Raw genomic sequence first — 22,460 nt, 5'->3', positions numbered from 1 at the left:
AACGTATAGTAGATATGTTTGAAATTATGGATCAGACAAATTATGGATATTATTTTTTAAAGTTGTTTTTCACCAGTAAATCACACACAAAAAAATTTAATGGTAAAATAATTGTTATTATTCAAATGTATGAATTATGCCATTAAATATGGCAAGCTCAGATTTTCAGACAAAAAAAAAATAATAAATTCAAATCTGTTTTAATCGAAAGTCAAAAATACACATTTCTGAAAGGTGAAACATCCCATAATGCATGCATTTAAATGTATGGATCTGAACATGCATGAATAATTTTTTTTTATTATTATTATTCAACTTTCACCACCTCTTTCATTAAAATTCACAAAAATACTTTTAAGCTTTTAAGCTCCAAACAGCCAAACACTTAATTCAAAAATCTGAATGTCTTATGCAACCATGGCCTAGAGCTAGGCTACACTGCCATCTACTGCTGTAACCTTGAAATATCCTTAGTGTGTAACACAAAGAAAATTTGGAAAAATTTTAGTAAGTATTTTTGCTTTTTAAACGTGTTTAAAATGTGGTTTTAAAGTTTTCCAGAAGTTTCTTGTCTCTCTGACCTATTTTTACTTTCCTCCTCTACAGGTTCCTCAATGGCTCTGCAGGTCCTGGGCATCACTCTGTCCATGATTGGCCTGGCCGGTACGATCATCATCTGTGCGCTGCCCATGTGGAAGGTCACGGCATTCATCGGCACCAACATTGTGGTGGCTCAGGTCTTCTGGGAGGGCCTGTGGATGACTTGCGTGTATGAGCGCACCGGCCAAATGCAGTGCAAGCTGTACGACGCCCTCTTGGACCTGGACCCCTCGCTGCAGGCCTCGCGTGGTCTTGTGGTCACCACCATGGCGCTTGCGTGCCTGGCCTTTGTGATCTTCCTGCTCGGGGCAGACTGCACCAACTGCCTGAGTAACCCAGGAGCCAAGGGCCGGATTGTGGTGGCATCCGGAATCACCTTCATGCTCTCGGGCCTCACCACCATGGTGCCCGTGTCCTGGACGGCCGACTCCATCATCAGGGACTTCCACAACCCCATAGTGCACGAGGCACTGAAGAGGGAGATGGGAGCTGCCATCTATTTGGGCTGGGTCACCGCAGGGTTCTTGTTCATAGGTGGAGCAGTTCTTTGTACCAGCTGTCCAACAAAGAAGGTCAAACACTCATCAAGATACATGTCTGCAAAATCTGGAACCCAAAGCAGCTATGCTTTCAGGAACTATGTCTGAAGTTCTGGTCTAAAGATGATGGACAGGTTGAGTAAAGAGGAGGCAGAGCGTAAATTGGTCAAATATCAAATGTACACATTTTAAATCTTAACCCAAATGCTGTTAATACAACATATGGACAAAAGTATTAGGACATCTGCTCATTCATAGTTTCTTCTGAAATTAAGAGCATGTTTTTGTTGGAGTAACTGTTTCTACTGTTTATTGAAAATTGTAGATTTGACTGCATTTAGCAACAAGACCTTTAATTAGGTCAGGTTGTTTTACCTTACACCAAATTCGGTCAAGACACTATATGGGCAAAAGTAATGGGACACCTGTTAATTACCAATTCGTGGTCTATTACTCAGCCCCCTGATTCCAATTATCATTCCTGGGCTTTGTGTTAATTGGAAGGTGTAACAGATCTGATGGTCTATCAAAATTACATCAACTGTTCTCTTAATCAAATTAAATCAAATCACATTTATTATCATGCCAAAACACATTGGTATATGCAAGTAAAAAAGTAAGACGCACTGTCACTAACAGTCTTACAATGACAAAAGTCATGGGACAGTTTTATAACATCGCATGCTCATTTTCACCTCACCTCATACGCAACTGCCCCAATCAGCCCAACTAAAAGCCAATCTTCCACAGAGCTCAGGTCCACTGCTCAACAGCACAATGCTGGGGGGCTTTATACCACTCTAGCCCATGTCTGGCATTGGGCATGGTGCCAATAGGTGCAACTTAAACTCAAATTAAAATAAACTCATTGGATTGGTTAACTGCCCTGTGATCCTGCACATGTACAAGAAATTGACATTTAATCAATGCCACCTGGATATGGATTAAAAAGGGATAAAGAGACTCAGCAGTCATGTTAGTAATCTGGGCCTCTAGTAATTGGTAATGATTGTGACCAGCAGCATCTGGCTAGAACTGTCTATGCGAGCATATAAGAAATCATTGAAAAAAGATCAGAAATCACATCCACATTCAATGCAGGAGGCCCAACATGCATATCCCATAGGTCCTTTTATGGAACATGATAGAAATCATAGGATGCAATACTAGACTATTAGTAAGATATGAATTATACTTTAATTATACTTTAAAGATGTACAAATTGCTGTTTACATAGGTGAGTGGGGTAAGTTGCTGAATTTATTCATTAGAAGGGGTCTCCACAAACAATTCTGTCCATACAGTATAACTTTGCAATAAAGCAATAAAGTTAATGGTACAAACATACAACTCACACAGAGCTAACTGGTAGTTATGGAGAAATAGAGTTTGAAGCAATCATATCAACTGCTTTGGTTCAGACAGGCTAAAGGGAAACTTTACCACCATGTTACAAAAGGCCTTGTTGTGTCATATGACTGACTGTACTTCTGAGTCATATCTTTCTAATGGAGCCTATGAATCATAGTGATATGCCCGGGCAAACTCAGACTGCTGGGACTGATCTTAGAGTTCTGTTGTTTTTTTTTAGTTGTGAATGCTGTTGTTCATCAATGTTGAGGCCTTTAGTAAAAAAGACAATTAATTCACTGTATGTAAAATACAACATGACAATAACGTAAAACTGTTACTCAGTTTAGAAGTAGCAGAACACACTGTTTACAGTGTGTTTCAGAATTACAGAATATACTGCACTATTAATACTGTAGTAGTAAAGGTGCTTCAAAGAAGAATTTCCACAGAAATTCAAAGAGAGCTTGAGATCTAGATCATGAATTTAGTACATGACTGTACATGTCCAAACAATTACATTAAGTGTTCTGTTAATTAATGCCATTATAAACAAGGTAAGTCTTACATGTTGCAGTTGACATGACTTATCAGAGTTTGGGCAAGGCCTGGACCACATGTATACTAGAAAATATACATTATAGAAGGCATTACCACTCACAGTGGACAGTGCAGTGAGTGGCAATGATTGTGACCAGCAATATCTGGCAAAAACTGTCCAAGCATACAGACAAGCGACTCTGTCAGAAAGATCATAATCTTTATCCACGTTCAATGCAGAAAGCCCCACATGCATATCTCATAGATCAGCACAGCATTCTTTAGCCTCCACAGAACATGGCAGAAGTCATGTAGTTTGTAGATATACTACATCCTGTCTCATGACGTGACGTGCCATGCGTCAGTGAGCAACTATTTACATATAAGTTACATGAGTTTGTTGTTAAAGAGTCTTTGTGGCGTGCAGTGCGACTGTGCACTGTGAAGATAAAGCTGGTATCCCATCAAGGAACACAAGATCTACGACTGGTAAAACTACTTTCGGTTCCATAAAGAACCCTTAAGCACCAATCACCAATATCTTCTTAATAATATTATTAAATAAGAAAGGAGTATAATAAAGTATGCAGAGAAACAAAGGCATTAGCCTGTGTCCAGGCCCTTTGGTGTACGCCAGATCCTCATTTACTGAACAAATCCCTAATAAGAAATCATTGGTAAATATCAGAAATGGAATTTAGGATCATTTAGTAAATTAGGCTCCATATTTGCAAGTTGTGACAGTGCTAAGAACATTGCTGTGGATAAACATCCACTTAATCAAGTGAAGAACCGTTAAAACACATGGTTTGAAGCACCATCCTTACAATTAAGAGCATGCTCTAGCTTGTAACCTCCCTGTGCGTGTTTATAACATGTCTATAATTATGTGTCTGTGCTGTCTCTGTTTTAATGGCGTTTCCTATTTGAATATAATTTGGTTACAGTTTCCATGTTTGACGCCTCCGAATGTTGAGCACGTGGTTGTGTTCTACAAAGGGTTTCTCACAGGACAAAAGAGGAGGTTGCTGAAGGCACACTGACATCATTGTCTTGGCCTCTAGGCGGAAAAAGAGACTGAAAGCGAATAGGGACTGTTCTGAAACCGAGGACGAAGAAAAAAAAATCATCCCTGTGTGCTGCCTCCCCCACCCACCGCTGGAATCCAGAGCTGCCGGTTTAACCCTGCAGTCGGTTAGCAGATCATTTTCACAGCTGAGCTGAAGGGAAGCATGGATCGGCGGGTCGAGTTGACCGGCTTTTTGTTGGCCGTCCTAGGCTGGATTTGCACCATCGTCACTTGGCAAATTCCCATGTGGTATGTGACCGGTACAGTGGATAACAACACAGACACTCTCGCTTTGTACTGGAACGGCGTTTGGTTAAACTGGCAGGATCTCAGCAAAGGGAGCCTGCACTGCAACTTCTACATGTCTTTGTTGTCTCTGGCTGATCACTTTCGCTCTCGGAGAGCCCTGGTCATCTCCTCTATGGCAATTGGAATACTGCCTGTATTGATCTACTTGACAGGCCTACTGAAGTTTCCTCAGTTGGTACTAATCAAGGCAACAGCTGGACTGGTTTATGTCATTTCGGGGTTGCTTCTACTGATAGTTGTATCTTGGACCACCCATATCACACAAGGCAGTCTGGACATTGATATCCAACTCACCACAGAATGGGGACCTGCTTTATTCTCAGGGTGGATAGGAACAGTGTTGCTGCTGGTTGGAGGAGGAATACTGTGCATCTACTGCTGTACAGCACCTATACAGATACAAAGAGGACCCGTACAGGCCAGTGTTCCACAGGAAGTAGAGCACCCACTCAATACTATACAAAGAACTGCATACGATAGCCCCTACAGACAAACTACTAGTCCCATTTGATGGAAGAAAAAAAAAGTGGACTTTTGAATGCTTGAATATTGGGAATACTGTGCAATTCCAATTGATTTTTTGGACATGTGCTACAAAACATTACTTTTTGACACCGTCTTTGTTTAAAGTATTGATTTTGTACATTTTCCAAAGGACATTAGACATCAAATATTAATACTCCCTTAATTCCATGTTTTAGCTTGTCCAGAAATGCATGTGTAACGTGTGTAATTTAGGGGTGGCTCAATCTCTTGCAGACAAGACTACTACCGTAGACCTAAGCATTGTCAGTACTATGCAAAAATGAATTCTTTTGTAAGAAAAATTCAGGAACACTGCCTTTTTGATAGTTTAAAGTAAAGTATTGTCTAATATGATGCAGTTGCTTTAAGGCTATTACCTAAGACCACTATTAAGAATTAAGGTGAGGTATTCATTTTCAAGACGACTGTAAACAGTAAATATTAACACTTATTTAGCTTGTCCAGAATGCATGTGTACACTCTACGGTGACTTAAGCCCATACAAACAGAATGTTAAACCCATTTGAGGGGGAATAAAAACTGTAAAAGTTTTATGAATGCTTGAACATTGGGAATGCTGCTTAATTCTTTTTGACATTTGACATGAAATATTGCTTTTTTTTTTTTTTTTTTTTTACACTGTCTTTGTTCGGGGGAAAACTATTTTTGAACGTTTGACACTGGGAATACTGAGCAATTCCAAAAGATTTTTGGACATACGACAGAAATACTGCCTTTTTGATTGTTAAGTATTGTCAGAAGTTCAGTAGCTCTAAACTTGTTACATTATGTGCTTACCATTTTTAGCGAGATGTATATTTTCCAGAGGACTGCAAACAGGAAATTTTAATTGTCCAAAAATGCATGTGTAAAATGTGTACTTTAAGTGTGACTTGCAAATGCTTAAACATTGCGAACACTGCGTAATACCAATGAAATATTTGGCACATGACAAGAAACAACGCCTTTTTGATTGTTTAAAATATTCCCCGATATACAGTAGCTTCAAACTTGTTACATGATTTGTCTTAAAATTTTAGGGATATGTACATTTTCTAAAAGACTGTAAAATCTAAATGTTAATACTCTATAACTTTGCTTGTCCAGAAATGCATGTGTAAAATGTGGATTGTTGGGGTGATTTAAAGTTTTAATTAAATTTCCTGACTGTAGAAGAAGCCTAGAAATACAATTTTCACATAATACTGCTCTAAAGGCTCATTTGTCTTTCATGTTAATTTTGGATACAGACACAGACAGAGCTGTCTCTGCCTTTTCCATTTGATTATTTAAAAATATATATATTGTCCAATACACAGTACCTTTAAACTTGTTACATAATATGTTAATTATGAGTTTAATTATGAGTTTCCAGAGAACTCCAAACATCAAATATTAATACTCTATAATTTAATATCACAATCTAGTTCCTTAACTGTTTGCTATTGTTTTGCCATGAAAGTCAATGTTGTACACAGACACAAAAAGATTTTTTTTTTTAATTATTATCACACTTGTGATTTATTTACTTTCACCTTCTGTAAATATATCTTAGTACATATTTTGGACATCACCTCAGCAGCAAAAGCTGTACTGTTAAAAGGCAGATACTGCGGCACATGTTCAAGAAAGGCAAGCTGGATTAATATTCCAGTGTTAATCAATAAACATGTCTAATCAAAGGTACTTAACTACTTCCTATTGTTATTCCATTACATGTGCATGTAATTTATTACAATAAGTCAGTCCACAGTCTGTCTTGCAGTCAATCATACAAATCACATAAATTTTCACAGAAAACAAACCCTTAATTGTGATTTGAGTTGAAATATGATCTTGCTCAAAAGCTGCTTAAACCTTTTAAGAGAGATTTAGTAAAGCCTCAAGCAGTTGTGTAAGTTCTTTTATGTATAAATTATTATAATATAATACTGGTCCACAAAAACTATTCGACCAATTTATCTTAAGCATTCTTCAAACCAGATTATTAAAAAAAAAGCTGCTAAAGGCTTCAGTAAACCCAGTCTTAAGTTAATAAACTGTCAAAAACAGTTTTAGTAAAAAACAAATAAACCACAAAAAATGCATACTTCTTTAGTTAGTGTGGTGAATAAAGTGTGTGCAAGCAGACCATTCTAGACTATTCTGTGCAAGCTGGCTATTCTAGTTTCTCATCTCCTTCTTCCACATCTTTGAGACTCAGCACCTCCACTGAGCCCTTTCCCTTTGTTTCGCAGCGGATCAGCTCGTCGATCTCCCGAAAGCAGCCTGGATCTATCAAACAGACCTAAAGAGAAAGAGAGAAAATACATTTTAGACATTATGTAGAAAACAGATTTTTAACTTAAAATATATTAGCTTGAAAATTATGTTATGCTGGAGCTCGAAATGATTCAGGAAACACAACACTTGCCAGAATTAATAAACACTGCATAGCTTGAGTCATATTTGTGTAAAATCCGGTAATATTAATTTACTGCCTCAGTCCGCATATTACACAGATCTGTGTTTCTCAGCTTGTCCAGAAATGGGTGTAAAAATGTGTCATTTACAGCGCTTACACATAAAGTTACACATCCCAACTGTAGGGGTTTTTACTAAACTGGGAAATTACTTTTGGTAATATGCACCCGCCAGCTGGAATTCATTACAGGAAATATTCAGTTGTATGAAACTTTAAATTTGTAACCTATTTGTCATCCACTCCTCTTGTTTAACCTTATTTTATTTACTTTACTTTTTAGTTATTGCCCTTTTAAAATTGTATTTGTTCATTTTAATCCATTACCTTTTATCAGTGCTGCTAGTATCTGTATTATTTTATATTTTATTATTATTACAATAATTATTTTATAGTTAGTTTTAGCTTCATTTTTCTCAACACATTGTACTTTTCTCTTTTTACAAATTTCCCCTTTGTTTCTCTTTTTTAATCTCTCATTACTCTAATCTGAATTTGATAACTTCATTTTAAATATGCTTCATTCTGTTTTCTTTTAACATTCTGAACTTGCTTTTTTCATCTGATGGTACTTAAGTATTTAAATATGATTACTTTTCTGCACTCCTCCGATGCTTGACTACAAAATGAGCTTTGGTCTCAAACGTACTTAAGAGTAAAAAATAAAGGTTGGATGATAAGTCCAGGACTAATGACTAACTAAGTTTATGAGCATTAGCATAATATGGTGGATTCATTAAAACTTTAAAGTCTTTATATTTTCATTATTTAATTGTCTTTCTATCTAAAGGTGTTTTAAGTAAGTTTAAGTTTTTTAAGAACAGGAAAGTCATTATGAAAGTACAAAATACGACTAGTTAGACTGTAGATTTAAAAAAAAAAAAAAAACTTGACTAATTCCTGTAAGCAAAGCTCTTGAGGAAGACATGCCAGACATTTCTTACTTAACTTCAACGATTTACAAGAAAACGAAACTCCACTGACAGACTGTTAAACACAGTGCCCTCACCATCTCCAGCTGATCATCAAAGTCTTCACTCTCCACCACCTTCAGGAGGGGTTTGAGTTTGTCCTTCAGCCTCTTCCCTTCCTTGGCCGGCAGGGTAAAGCGAAGTCGCATGTGAGCTCTCTGAATCTGCATGGATTCCTTCAGCTGTCTGATGACGTCAAGTGCCTAGAAGGGAATAATATTAATGATTGCAAGCTATGCTTGACTAACTGCTTATGCATTATTGTCTTATTCTGCCAGTGTTTTACTAACCTGCTGTTTTGTGCTTTTATTTGCTTTAACAGAGTAGTGAATATCCTTCATGGCTCTCTCTATCAGGTTCACTGTATACGGCCGCTTGGTTTCTGGATTCACACATTTCTCTGCCACTATTGTGGCAATGTCTCGGAACATCTGCTCCAGCTGAGTCTGTCGCTCTTTATCAGACACCTGAAGCTCTCCTTTTGCTAAAATCTAAAAGAGAAGAGAAGAACAAGCATAAGCATTTAGGACAAATTAAATAAAGTTAACAAATAAAAAAAACAATAAACAGAACCAGAAAACCACAAAATCTCTGCTCAAATGTATCTATACATCTTTTTTTATGTTTCAGGGTCAGTCACTTCTTGCTTTATGTTGGTACATCATGGGTGTGGAAATTTGATGGCACCCAGCCACAAGAGGATTAGACAACTGTAACTATATAATTCCATTGTATAAATATTTGTGGACATCCCTTCTAATGAATGAATTCAGGTACTGTAGGTTGCACCCACTGCTGACACTGATGAGCAAATGTTTACACATAGAGAAATATCAACAATACAATAGAACTCTCTGGAGCAGATATACATGAAGCTACTGACATCATGCCTAATGCTAAGTGTGAGCTATTGAGGTAAAAATCCCCCCAGCGTTGAGTTGTGAAGCAGGGGATTGAGGGGATGTTGTGATCATTCAACATCCAGAATCCACTAAAGCTCTTGTTGCTGAATGCAATCAAATCTTCATAAAATTGTTTCAAAAACAAGTACACAGCCATGCCTGGAAAGTTACTCCATCAAAAGTAGAATAAACATCTTAAGCAATTTATTAGACTAAGGCACTTTATGGACAAACATTTTGTTCATATAGTGAATCATCTATATTCCTGAGAGCTGTAAATGTGACCAGGCCATAGAGGGTTAAAGTAGGTCAATAGAAACCAGATAGGGGTGTCTAATTGTGTGTATAGACAATTACTCTTGATGTCCCATGTACTGTGTCAAGAGATTTCTGGTAAGCATCCAAGTGTGACCCAAAATTATAAAATGCAATACCTCTAAACAAAACTTTGGTAATGTTCTAGTCTGCAAAAATTTGTATGAGGAATATTAACACAGTGCAAAGCTTGGCAACTATCTGTTCCACAAAAATAAGCTACATAATTATACAATTATAGTCCTAACGAGCATTTATGAGGCTTTGATTCATATAAAAATATGCACTTAAGCAAAATCTCAAACTGTGGCAGTGGGGCAAAGAATGTCATTTTCTGTTAAATCACACTTACCTGTTTGCATATTTCTGTTAAATCATCTGTTCCAAAGGATTTCGCCAGGTCTTCCTTTTTTGCCACTTGGCCCTTTGAAACGTTCATAAACACTGTGTGTGTCTGAAGTACTTCATCCAGATCCTTCTCTCTATCAAAGCGGGGAAAAAGCATTTACAACATCAGTACAAATGTGGAGAATATATTGGTAAAATTGTATAGTAGGACAACAGGCTGCCACAAATAAGCCACTTTTTAAAAATAATTATCTATATTTTAACGTTATGACAAAAGTTGTCAATTTTGCTACATTTAAAAAAAAATGCCTTTTAAACGTCATGACAACTTCTGGGCACCATAACAACAGTCTGTGACAAATTAGTCACTTTTGTCTAAGTTTATGACAATGCTGAGAGCACTAAAACAAAAGGCTGTGACAAATTAGCCACTTTTTAAAAAATACTATACTTATATACATTTAACGTTATGACTGCCACAGAAAACAATAGGCTGTCCTAATTTAGCTAGCTAAATTTTTAAAAAATTATTACATAATTACCTTTTTTACATATATTTCATAAACGTCATGACAACGTTGTGGGCACCAAAACAACAGGGTGTCTCAAATGAGACACTTTTTTAAATGAATACCGACATTTTAACGTTATGACAACGTTGTCGGCACCAAAAGCAACTTGTTAAAAGAATTAGCTACATATGAACGTCAGACCAATATTGGGGACGCCAGGAATTCGGTGCATTTTTAACGTCATAACAATGTTGTGGTCACAATAACAACAGGCTGTCACAAATTAGCCATCACTTTTCAAGATTTTTCCATATTTGAACGTCCAGACAACGTTTTGGGCACAAAAACAAAAGGCTGCCCCAAATTAGCAATTTTTAAAAGAATTAACGTTAGCTAACGTTACATATGAACGTTACGACAACGTTGTGGGCACCAGGAGTTCATTGCACTTTAACGTTATATCAAGGTTGCGGACAATTAGCCAATTCTAATCAAGATTTATCTATATTTAAACGCTAAGACAACGTTATGACAACGTTGTGGGCACCAAAGTAAGAACATTAACACAACGTGTAAGTTAACTTATGTGTTGATTGGAGAGTAACGTTAGCGTTAGCCTAGCATCACTGCTAACTGTGCTAACAGCTCACTGTGGTTGGATACTTACGCTCCCGCTCTCCAGCTCATGACTTTATTCTTATAACAGGCGATTTCGAAGCGCTTGCCTCCTTTCTTCATCCTCACCACGGCCACGTTAGTGAGCCGGATCTGGTTAGTGGGAGTAAATATGGACATGTCTGCGCTCCTCTGATCAGCCCCGCTCCGCCTCGCTTCTTCTCAGCACCTGCTCTCCCTCCGCTGGAGCTGCGCGGTTCACACTGCAGCGCTGCTGCGCCCCTGCTGGACTGGGGTCCGGGTGTTCTGTCGAATTGTGTTACCTTGTCAAACCGTGCTTCCCTAGTGTCCATTTATCTGTAGAAATACAAAAGAAGCACCATATTAAAGCATGTCCCCAGTAGAAGTCTATAGGGTACATTTGGATAGTATACATCAATGTAGCATGACGGTAAAGTTATGGGAATAAGAAGTCATTACAAACTGTATTTGTACATAAAAAGTATGTATTATTATTAATTTCCATGTACAGTTTTGTGCAATGACAGTGAGTCCAGGTTGTTTAATGTACAAAAAAAAAACAGATTTATTTAAAAAAAAACATGAAAAATATATATATTTTAAAAACTGTAGGTCGGCGCATGCGCATTGCCTTTAGAAAGCACGTATCGATGGGTAGCAGAACACCGGACAAGCATTCAACTCAGGGATAAAAGTAGATAACGACTGTGTCTCAAATCAAGAGGAGATTTAACGTGGGCTTTGCCTCATAAACTTGTTATTTCATAATAAAAAAATGTGCAGTTGCAGCTTCTGTAAAAACTCCAGTAAATCAACTGATCATTTACAGCACAGAAAAAAACAAGACCTTCTATTATACTTATGGGACAGATTGAGTTTTTTTTTTTGTCTACTAGAATACACTACTAGAATATACTACTAGAAAACAATAAAAGGTAGCAGATTATTTTTTGCCCATTTCTACCTGAATGTGATTTGGCTCTCTTTTTTTTTTTTTTTTTTTTTAAAGAATGGTTTACATCTGTTGTCAAAAAAGATTTTAATCTTTAACAAAAAACTCCATTAAGTCAACTGATCACAGAAAAAAAAAAACAAGAAAATAAGACTTTCTATTATATAAGCTATGGGACAATGTTGGAATTGTTTGTAAAAATATAAATTATTTGAATGCATGCATTCAACCATGTCTCTAAAATAAGTACTTTTAAGAGAAAATCAACGGAATTAGTGGACTTGATTCTAAACATGTATTTTAAAAGTTATTTGAGTTTTATAACCATCTTTGGCTTAAAAACCAAACAAAATTAAATAAAGATGCCTGAGATTGACCAGTACATGGTCTGAATAGTTAAATACATGTGTTATTAGAGTCAAGTTTAATTAGGAAGAGTTACAACAAGCACCATTCGGTGGAATGGCCCACATATAATAGAATTAATGGAGTACAGTATTGGACTGAGTTCTTTGTGGAAGACAGTGAACTTATTATCGAGTGCGTGTGAGTGAAAGGAGTGGAGAGATTCAGGGTCACGAAGACAGACTGTTCTGTGGGGAAGATTGCATAACCCTGACCTCTTGCCCGCTGCACTTTGAGTTTGATTTCACGTGCATTCACGCCCCACACCAATCCTGAGAAGCCTAATGCCATTACAAAACAGGGGACTCGTCCATTCTGAGGAATAGAGCGCACACATGTTTTCACATAATATTTTATACACAAAAAAAATACATGTTTTTAAATGAAAATATAATCTACGTTTATATTAGTTGCTCTACGTTTTTTTTTGCTCACTGGTCCGAATGCATATAATATATAATAGCTCACATATTGTTGGGAAATATAAATCTTTCCCCCCTTCGGTGCAGAATGGGCTGGTCTGGTGTTGTATGTGGAGGCTTTGACGTAATCACAGGCATCCACACCGTGTAACACACTTGTCAGAGTGAGAGAGAAGTGGAAGGAGGTAAGGAAGGCACCAGCAGTGCTGTTAAAAAGTTTTTACAGCGGGTTTTACGGCAGCACGGTAAAGATTAGATATTATACTCACTGTTCTGTAGCATTTGTGTTGTTATTTCTTTCAAAAATGGTCTTTCTGCGCGGTGTTTATCCTGGCCTGCTGAGTTCAGAGCTGGGCAGGCTGTTCGTGGGGGAAGTTAATAGACAGGTAACGTTAGCTAAGCTAGTTAGCTTCCCTAGATTAGCTAATATGTAAGATTTTAAACACAGTAAATACTTTTAAAGTTAAGAAAACTGATTGACAAGTCGTAAAATGTGCAGTTGTGTTGACTATTAGCTTGCTAGCCAGATGTTTGTCTTGCTATGTTGTAATAGCATAACGTTAGCTTACTGGCTGGCTCTTTTATTAACGTTACTATGTGAACCAACTGTTTAGATAGCTTCTAAGGTTATAAAGGTTTTTAAAACGTTAAAAATGTTTACAAAAGTAGATTCTGTTAGCTAGCTATATAAATGTGAAACTATATTGATGGAAAAATAAGCTACATAGCTAAGTAACGTTAGCTAGCTAGCTAAACGTAAGTCTTTCTAGGTTATTAGTTTGGAGAATATTGTTTATTTAGCTGTATTTCTCATATTTAGCTACGTTAGGTACGTTAGTTAAGATAACCTGAAATATATTCTTTTTAAGGTATGATACGTAACGCTAGCTAGTTAGCTAACATTAGTTAACTATAAATGTAAGCCTTTCAATCAGCTTGGAGAAGACGTTTATTTAAGTTAGTTAAAATATTTACCGTTAGCTATGTTAGTTAGCTAGTTAAGCTAACCTGAAACATTTCCTTTTAAAGTTATGGCACTCAGCTAGTTAGTTAGCTAAATCTAAGTATTTCAATCAGTTTGAAGAAGATTGTTTATTTAAAAATACTGACACATTTAACATAATAAATAACCTACTTTTAAAGGTAAAAAGCGGACTTGAGATGTGCAGTTACAGTGATTGAGTTAACCTGGCAAGTAAGCCGTTAGCTATATAATCTATAATCTATTAATTAAAAAGAAAAGTTTATAAATTGTGTTGAATTAAGGGAACTACAGTAACTCTAACAATCAAAAGTTTTGACTCAACCTCTCATTCAATGTGAAATTATGTATGTAGTTGTTTGGCCTCCACAGTCCCTCTGACCCAAACCCAGCTGAGATGGGTGATTTGGGATGAGCTGGAGCTTCACAGTGTTAAGTAAAAGTTTAGGTACACCCTCAAGATGCTGTGAAAAACTATTCTAGGTGGATCTAAATCATGAATCCACAGAGAAAAGAGTGTAAAAATAGGTAATCCGAGCAAAATGTGGCTTTAGAATCTAAAGTATAAAACATATTCTGGTTTGTTTTACACTACTTGTTCACAAAATAATGCTGCATGTGTTCATGTATAGTGTTAATATCTTCGTCAAAATTAAATTTACTGTGTTAAAAAAAAAAACTCAAAAAAGAGAGAGAACACAGTGTAGTGTATATATTAAATCGAGGGAATGTTTTGTAGTCCATAGCTTTTTTTTCCTTCCTAAATAGTTAAGGCTCTGTGTTAATATTTACATGGTGTTAAGCTTTTTTTTTAATTATTATTTTTATCTAGGTGGCTTTGGTATCTTTGCATATTGCACTTTGTTACTGCAAGAGATGAACTATTAAATACATCTTTCAGAACATTTTAACTGGAGTGCAGCATTTGTAGATAGTTACCTGCACAGTGTTTTTAACTCATTAATTAATGCAAATATGTACTGGGACTATCCAGTTCATATCTACAAAAAGCCCAGGATAAGATATTGTTAATGGTCAGAACCTTTATTTTTTACGTAACTATATAGTAGCTGTTGTCTTATCTTGAAAATAAATGGCTCTCTGCCTCATGTTAATGTAGGTCAGGCACATTACAGTGCACCAGCTATTAGTTAGCTCGGTTACTATATCAGTCTTGGAACTGTTCTGCTCTGTCTTGTGTTAAGTGGAATCAAACTTCAGTGTAAAGGATTGAGTTTACTCATTTTTACACCATGTTTAGATGTTTGTAGACATCTGCTCATTGAGTGTTTTTTTTCTGAAATCTTTGGCATTAATGAAGAATTTTCCTCTCTTTGGCTGTACACACTGCAGAAAAGACGTGATATAATTTAGCTACTAGAAAATGTAAATTTAGTTGATTATTTATGGTCAGTAATTCCACACTTAACTCATGATAGGGGAACTGAATAGAGCTATGTTGCTCCATAGAACGTAGTTCCACTCAACCAGTAATGTCCAATAAAGGCAGTAACCTTTGTATTGGCAATGCTTTGCCAAAGAGATGACACAATGCTGTATTTTATGATGGTAGCACTGATTACATTTTACTCTAAAACGTATACTAAAATTTGCAATTTGATTTTTTTTTTATTTAAAGCCACATATACTTCACTGAGGAGCATAAAATCATAATTCTACTTTAAAATAATCATATAAAAGTACACTTTACACTGTTTTTGCCATAAGAATGAAGGAACTCACAACTATTATGTTCTTTATTTTCTTCAGAAAAAATTTCTGCCTATATTAGCAAGATGCTAAAGTCTGTTGTGATCATAAAAGGTGTGTGTGCGCAGCTGAACCAAAAATAATTCAATGCATTCATTGTTTCTGAATACTTTTGGACACTAACTGTTGCTTGTTGTTACACTTCTCCCTGCTTAAGGATTGTCAATGACACTAGGGAGCAGCACAGGGTGTCCCACAGGCTAATGGCTCTAGAGACTGGTTGCCAAAGGTACTAGTCTGCTGTTAGGAACATGATCTAGAATGATTTTTCCCACAGTTCTTTTTTTTTTTAAATAGGAAAGACTGTGAAAAAATAGCTCATATTACTAAATTATTTCGCTGATTAAGAATGATAAACTGTGTTTGTTGGTTTTGTTAATAAATAAGAGGAGGGCTGACTATTGTTTAGAACCTGGCGATACAATTTGTATTACAATTACAATGCGATACTGCATGGTATACAATTTTATATCAAATTTTAGGTCATAAACTGCCATAGTCTATTAAATGCATCGTTATATTAATCAAATCTAAGTACAAGAATGTAATATAATATGAAATTATACATTATTTGCCTCACCAATGTATATGTGCATTATTACAATTATTAATTAATAGTATATGCAATATTTGTATGTAAAGGGTTCTGACAACATGACAAAGATTCGTAACTAAAAAATAAACAGGCCAGTGTGTCTTGCGTAAGATTTCTGTAGAAGCTTTATGCTGACTTTCCAGTCAGAAATAAAAGGAAGTAAAGTTTTTAGATTTGCACAAAATCATTTTCTGCCAGCCAGCTTATCCATGAACATTTTACATTTTGTCTTGGTTTGTTGGTTTGTCTGATTTCTTTGAATCTGTTTTTATTTAATTTCTGGTTAAAACAAGAAAGACAGACAAACTTCCCCCACATCTTTCGTCCTTTTATTGAACGCATCTGCAGTGTACTGCATGGATTTTTACTGCCATTAGCACAGTGAAATTTACCTAGAATTAGCCCCAGTTAATTTTTTTAGTATGTGATCTGTGTTAGAGAAGCAGCTGAAACATCTAGTTGGAACCAAGCAGAGTAGGTCTCTTAATTAAACGATTTATCATCAGTAACAACTATGGTACTGTTTATTGTACTGAGAGATCATCTCTTTCTGATTGCTGCCATATTGTCAGATTAAAAGAGTATAGGGATAATACATTGAGCATTTCTATTGTGATAAAATATTAAATATTTTTATTCCTGACTCTCTCCTGCTACATCTACTGCTAGCTTTTTTTTTCAAGAAAACTGAATGTGTTAACTTATAAGCATAATACTGAGTTATTAGTATCAAGATATTGTATCTCCTCTTCTCCTTCTTCTGTCTTCCTTATTCACGCTTTACATAAATAGCTCTGTGGTTTTTGTTGTTAGCCTGTGAGGAGGTCGCCTCGAGACTTTTCAATGAGATCGTTTCAGTTGTGTTCTGCTCTGAATCCATCATCAGACATGCTTTTCCGGGTAGTTAATCTGTAAATAGGAGCTTTTACATGCTCCTGAATGGTAAAACCTCTCTAGTTGCTCATTCATAGTCACGAGAGCCTGGTTCCAGAAAGATAATGTTCTCCACACAATGAAGTCCTGACTGATTGAGAGAGGAATGCAGCTGTCTTACATTGTGCACAAAAGGACCTGATTGAAAGACATGTCTCAGATTATGGAAAAAAAATTTACACATTAACGTAAATCTTGGACTGGGTATTGTTGTGTGGAAATGACAATTAAAAATCCATTTGTTTTATTATCTTAAACTGTGCTTTACTGGCTGATATATTATTGCACTATTTTATATTGCACCTATCTGACACAGATGTGCAAATGTATACACACAGTTTATCTAATATAATCCCTGTAGATTAGACTACCAGTACTATTAGGGCTGCAGCTATCGATTATTTTTGTAATCGGGTACTCTACTGAAAAATCGATTCGATTAATCGAGTAATCGGATAAAACATTTTTTTTTTTGTTAAAGAGCAATTAAAAAGGCATTTTACTTAGTAATGAATGACCAATTGGTTTCCTTTTTTAGATAAGTTATATTTTTTAATTCACAACATACATTTCCAAATTGCAAATACAAATAAATAAAACACAATAAATAAATAAATACCACAATAAAAAAAATTAGTAATTACATTACTTTCACATTAGGATTTCTTGTAAATATCAAATATAGTGTATAAATCAATAAAAAAGGCATAAACATCGTCTTTGTGTTGTGCATCTTAGCTTCTGAACAGCAGAGACGTTGACAGTTCTGCCAGTGTTGGATCAGTGTGCTGTATTCTTTTACCACCAAGCCGCTTCTCCAAAATATATCAGGACCTGTGTAATAATTGTGACACACAAGTATTACAAATGTTGCTTTTTTCTTTATTTATATGTTGGACTACTTGGGTCTAATTACATCACTAAGACTAATAACTCTAATAATAAGTTCATGGCCGTGCATTTATGAACACTAAGATTGACACCTATCGCACTGGGGCACATTAGACACTAGTGGTAATTAATATTTTATCCAATAAATAAGAGACACACTTCCTTTTATGAACAACAGTGTTCATACAGTTTTTGTCTCACCGGCCAAATGTACTCTTAGATGAAGAAATTATGCATTTAGTTTTCAGCCAAAGTAACTTCAGTTTCGCTAACTTTTAACATTGTTATTGTTTATATTCAGAACTCCACAGCGCTGTGTTTACTGTTTACATAAAGCCTGTATGAACTCTGTTCTAATAAACTAACCACACATTATAGACAGTGCTTCTATTAATTCACACTCCAAAGCGCTGTCGTTTTGTTATTAATTCACATTAATGTTAATCTCATTGATTTATTATAAGGTATATTTACCTGCTCTCTCTGCGTCCTCCCGTCTCGGGTGTCCTCGGCTCAGATGGTGCAGCATTAAAACGCGCTGTTTTGGCACTGCACCGAGTACAGGTCACAGTTCGAACATAAAATGCTTTTATTCCTTTAAAATCGCTGTTTTCTCTCGCCGCTTCCATTTTTGCCGCTGCTCAAACCTCCGTCTCTCTCTTCCCGGGTGAGGGTGACGTAACGCTGAGCGCGTTGTCAAAATAAAAGTCGCGAAAATACCGCGCGCTGAGTTTATTAATTAAATAAACGATTACTCGAGGCACAGAAAATTAATCGATCAATTTTGTGAATCGAGTTACTCGATTTACTCGAGTAATCGTTTCACCCCTAAGTACTATAGAAATGTGGAGCAGTTAAACATGAAGCTGTTGGCACCATGTCTCACTATTAGGGGTGGGCAATATGGCTCTAAAATAATATCACGATATTTCATGGTATTTTCACGATAACAATACTTTTGGAGATATGACGCTGAATTAGAAAAAATATTTAGAATTTTATTGTTGCATGCAATATGATATGGCTAACTGAGATATAAAAAAAAAGAATTTTATTAGATTTGTAACAGAAGTCAATGATCCAGAATGTCATGATACTAATAATGCACGCCGTATATCTCCATATATCCAGGATTAAAGTAAAATAAATGATACTGGACAAATATAATCTAGTAGATATAAAATGGGTATTTAGAAAAGTGTGAATTTTTCTTTTTCTAAAAACTGCAAAAAAGTAGAACCCTGATGTGATAATTAGGTAATTAGGGGTGGGTGATATGGCACCATATTTTAGGGTATAACGTCGTTCACGATATTATTCTAAATTTTTGGCGATATCACGAACGATACGATATGGCTCACCCCTACTCACTATTGCTTGTGCCTCGTGGTATTCAAATCCTTACATAACTGCTTCAAATTCTTGTAGGTTACCAAAGGTTAGATTTGGCTGCATTTTACATATTTGTATAATTATGGAAAAATAACTCTACCCTTGTTTTTTCAGAGCTCCTCACAAACATGGCCGACTCTCACACGGAGGACTCGACCCAGCCTGAGCTGATGGAAGATGGGGAGCCTTTCCTCAGTAACCTGGACATCTTTCTCTTCTCCCTCATTGCGGGCCTAATCATATACTGGGTCATGTTCCGCAAAAAGGCTGAGGCCATCCCTGAATTTAAGAAGCTGGAAACTCCGTAAGTGATAACCTCTTGTTAGATCTGTTTCATAAATCATGTGGCATGTCGAATGTCATGAGGCATGGGGTTAGTCTTGTGTCCTCATGTTTTTTGGAATAACCCCTGGAAACTAAAGAAGCTGCAGCAGTATGTAAATTGATCTTTCTGCTATCCTACTTACACCCCAGGGCATGTCATTGTAGATTAATTTATTTGTTTTTAACTATAATATTTTGCCACAGCATGCAATGGAAGTTTATAACTGGGTTAAATTTGATTGGCTAAGGTTGAATCTGTTTTCTAGCTTTGTGTCCACATTCAGATGACTGGAGAATTTCTTTTTTAATAAGAACAGGCACTTCAGTTCAGTTCTGTTCTATTTTTCATATATATTTTTTTTTAGCTGAACAGCACAGCAGCAGTCCACTGAAGCTTCAAAAAACAGACAAAAAAATTGTTTTTAGGGGCAAATTAGAACTAAAGGAATGTAAAACCGAGCAGCTTTTAGTGAGTTTCATTACAAATTAGTGAAATAAGGTTAATATGTGCAAATTTCCATAGTTTGGAAGCCTGGATGAAGCCTAGTTTTTGTCTGAAACCGTTGTATAATGTGCAATAATAAGACCATGTTGTTTTCTTTGGACTTTAATTATTAAGAGCTTACCAAATGTCCTAACAGCACAATGCACTATTATGGAGCCAGTGGACCACTAGTTGTGGGCAAGGTTTAAGAAAAGCGTTTTATAGTAAATGTGGAGGATTAAAAGGGATATGTGTACCAAATGTCATACACAGTGACCTTTTTACCTTGATGTGGTAAGCATTTTTAACAACAAGTTTAAAGTCCTTATGTGTTACAGGTTCAACTCCATATTCTAAATAAATTGCAGAAACTGCTGTATTTAATACAGAAGTCTCCATTTTTTTCCAAAAGGTGCTCAAAGTATTTCTTTGAGTGATGCCATAGATTTTCTAGGGTTCCCAAAAAAACATATTTGACCCACTAATGTCTTTAATGCCATGTGCCATGGATGCTTAAGAACACTACACTGACTCGTGCTCAGTGAGTGTGGGTGTGATTTTTGTTTATGTGGGTAATTATAGCCAGACACTGCCTATTGTTACCACTGACTGCGCTGGCCACTGTGGGTGCTAATGCAGTCCAAAGAAAAAAAAACATGGTCTTATGATTGAATATTATTATAACACTTTCAGACAAAAACTAGGCTTAATCATTTAGGTTTCCCAACAATAATAATTTGCACATATTAACCTTATTTCATTTAAGCTGTCCTCTGAGGTAGAAGTTCTTGATCAGTTTCTATATATCTAACCTATGTATGTTTAAATTGCTAGAACAGTCATATTATAACAAAATCACACCTTAAATGTGCTTTTATGGAGTATTGCACACCTATACATTATCTGCAACTTTCTTAGCATGAGGTGTGTTTTTGAAATAATGTGAAAGTGAGTTCTAGTAGACAGTTGTTAGAAGTTTCTTGCTAGACTATTGATTTGTACAGTCCCAAAGGACCAAAGGTCAACATTACTGATTAACTTAAACCCATTTAGAGAGCTGACTTCTGTTCATGCAACTTATCTTGGCGCAAAACATAACTATTACACTTTCTGCCTCATTTACTTCACTTTGACTGATTACTGTCTACCACACCCACAAAGGAAGGTCATAGGAAGCACCCATTTCGCTTTTGGGGCGTGTTCTTTGAAAAAGCATACATGCCACTTACTTTGTTGAGTAATTTCTGGTTTGTAACAAGAAACCCTTTTTTTTTTTTTTTGCTGTTGCAAACCTGTGTAGTCATTTTTCTTCAAAGAAACTCAGCTCGCCATTCTTAACGGATACATGTCTTATTGATAAAGACTTGTCTTTAGAGCTTTCATTGCATCTAATGTAAAAGTATAGAACTAAAAATGAATAAAATGACTATCTGGGTAGTTACTGTAACTTTAACTGCTATAACTATATTTTATTACATTTATAATGCATAATACTTATCTTGGGATTGAGCCTTATGTATAACAATGTTTTTAGAGGTGTGTGTTTGTGAGGCGGCGGGGAGGGGTGGTAAGTTTATATGATACAGTATATGAGACCTGAGACCTTTCCTGAACTGTAATTAATCATAACCCCTTCCCCAACCATAATTGGTCCTAATGACTTTCTTGTATATCGTGAGACCTTCCCATAAGGCCTGTTGATCCTAATCAATCTCTTGCTTGTTTTGAGATCCCTCCTCTGACTTCCATTGGTCATAATCAGCGGCTCATTTGTTCTGAAGCACCTCCTTCAACTGCATTTGTTCCTAATGACCTCCTCTTTTATTATGAGACCTTCTCCTGAAGGCAATTGGTCCTAAGCAATGCCATACTTGTTCTGAGACCCCTCCCTTGACTGCCTTTTGTCCTAATGATGGACTTGTTTGTCCTTCTCCATGTCAGTGTTAGTACTAATCTTTGTCTGGTTTCTAGTAAAACCTTCCCCTTATTTCTTCTTTGGCCTTCATTGGGAGGTCCTTTTGAATGCAGGTGGTCCTATACTATATGCTCTGTTTCATCAGAGACCTTTTCCTGACTGAGATTGGGCCTAATCATGGTCTCATTTTTTCTGGAACCTTTCCCTGAGTGCTATTGGCCCCAATTATGTCCTTGTTTATCCTGATGCTCCTCCCTTTGACTGTGATTTTTTAAATGATGGCCTTGCCTGTCTTGACATCTCCAGGGACTGTGCTTG

At 36.2% G+C, this 22,460-nt stretch overlaps 4 protein-coding genes across 5 annotated transcripts in view; 3 read left to right on the top strand and 1 right to left on the bottom strand.

The window, feature by feature from the left end:
• LOC103032540 (claudin-4-like) overlaps positions 1 to 2,102 on the top strand; it is a 39,949-nt gene extending 37,847 nt beyond the window's left edge. The window contains exon 2 of the mRNA XM_022678749.2: positions 607 to 2,102. Coding sequence (XP_022534470.2) covers positions 615 to 1,247 — 633 coding nt within the window. The 5' untranslated portion in view covers positions 607 to 614 and the 3' untranslated portion in view covers positions 1,248 to 2,102. The remainder of the gene's footprint in view (positions 1 to 606) is intronic.
• A 979-nt stretch (positions 2,103 to 3,081) lies between these two features.
• LOC111194493 (claudin-4) lies at positions 3,082 to 6,137 on the top strand. Its single transcript, XM_022678748.2, has one exon. The coding sequence runs from the start codon at positions 4,262 to 4,264 to the stop codon at positions 4,916 to 4,918; it is 657 nt and encodes a 218-aa protein (XP_022534469.2). The 5' UTR covers positions 3,082 to 4,261; the 3' UTR covers positions 4,919 to 6,137.
• Positions 6,138 to 6,417: 280 nt separating this feature from the next.
• Positions 6,418 to 11,307, bottom strand: sbds (SBDS ribosome maturation factor). Its single transcript, XM_022678747.2, has 5 exons — positions 11,109 to 11,307; positions 9,934 to 10,063; positions 8,655 to 8,855; positions 8,403 to 8,567; positions 6,418 to 7,219 (listed from the first exon to the last, which is right to left on the bottom strand). Exons 1-5 carry the CDS (start codon positions 11,234 to 11,236, stop codon positions 7,091 to 7,093), a joined length of 753 nt encoding a protein of 250 aa, XP_022534468.2. The 5' UTR covers positions 11,237 to 11,307; the 3' UTR covers positions 6,418 to 7,090.
• Positions 11,308 to 12,926: 1,619 nt separating this feature from the next.
• Positions 12,927 to 22,460, top strand: part of porb (P450 (cytochrome) oxidoreductase b) — a 30,609-nt gene continuing 21,075 nt past the window's right edge. The window contains exons 1-2 of one of the 2 annotated variants that reach the window (XM_022678750.2): positions 12,927 to 13,041; positions 19,534 to 19,723. In XM_022678750.2, coding sequence (XP_022534471.1) covers positions 19,548 to 19,723 — 176 coding nt within the window. In that variant the 5' untranslated portion in view covers positions 12,927 to 13,041; positions 19,534 to 19,547. Of the gene's footprint in view, positions 13,102 to 19,533; positions 19,724 to 22,460 lie in introns of both variants that reach the window. The other variant, XM_022678751.2, reaches the window with a different exon arrangement.

The sequence above is a fragment of the Astyanax mexicanus genome, chromosome 4 (genome assembly GCF_023375975.1).
Source record: "Astyanax mexicanus isolate ESR-SI-001 chromosome 4, AstMex3_surface, whole genome shotgun sequence".
Classification (NCBI taxonomy): domain Eukaryota; kingdom Metazoa; phylum Chordata; class Actinopteri; order Characiformes; family Acestrorhamphidae; genus Astyanax; species Astyanax mexicanus.
This window is presented reverse-complemented; position numbering and strand designations above follow the sequence as displayed.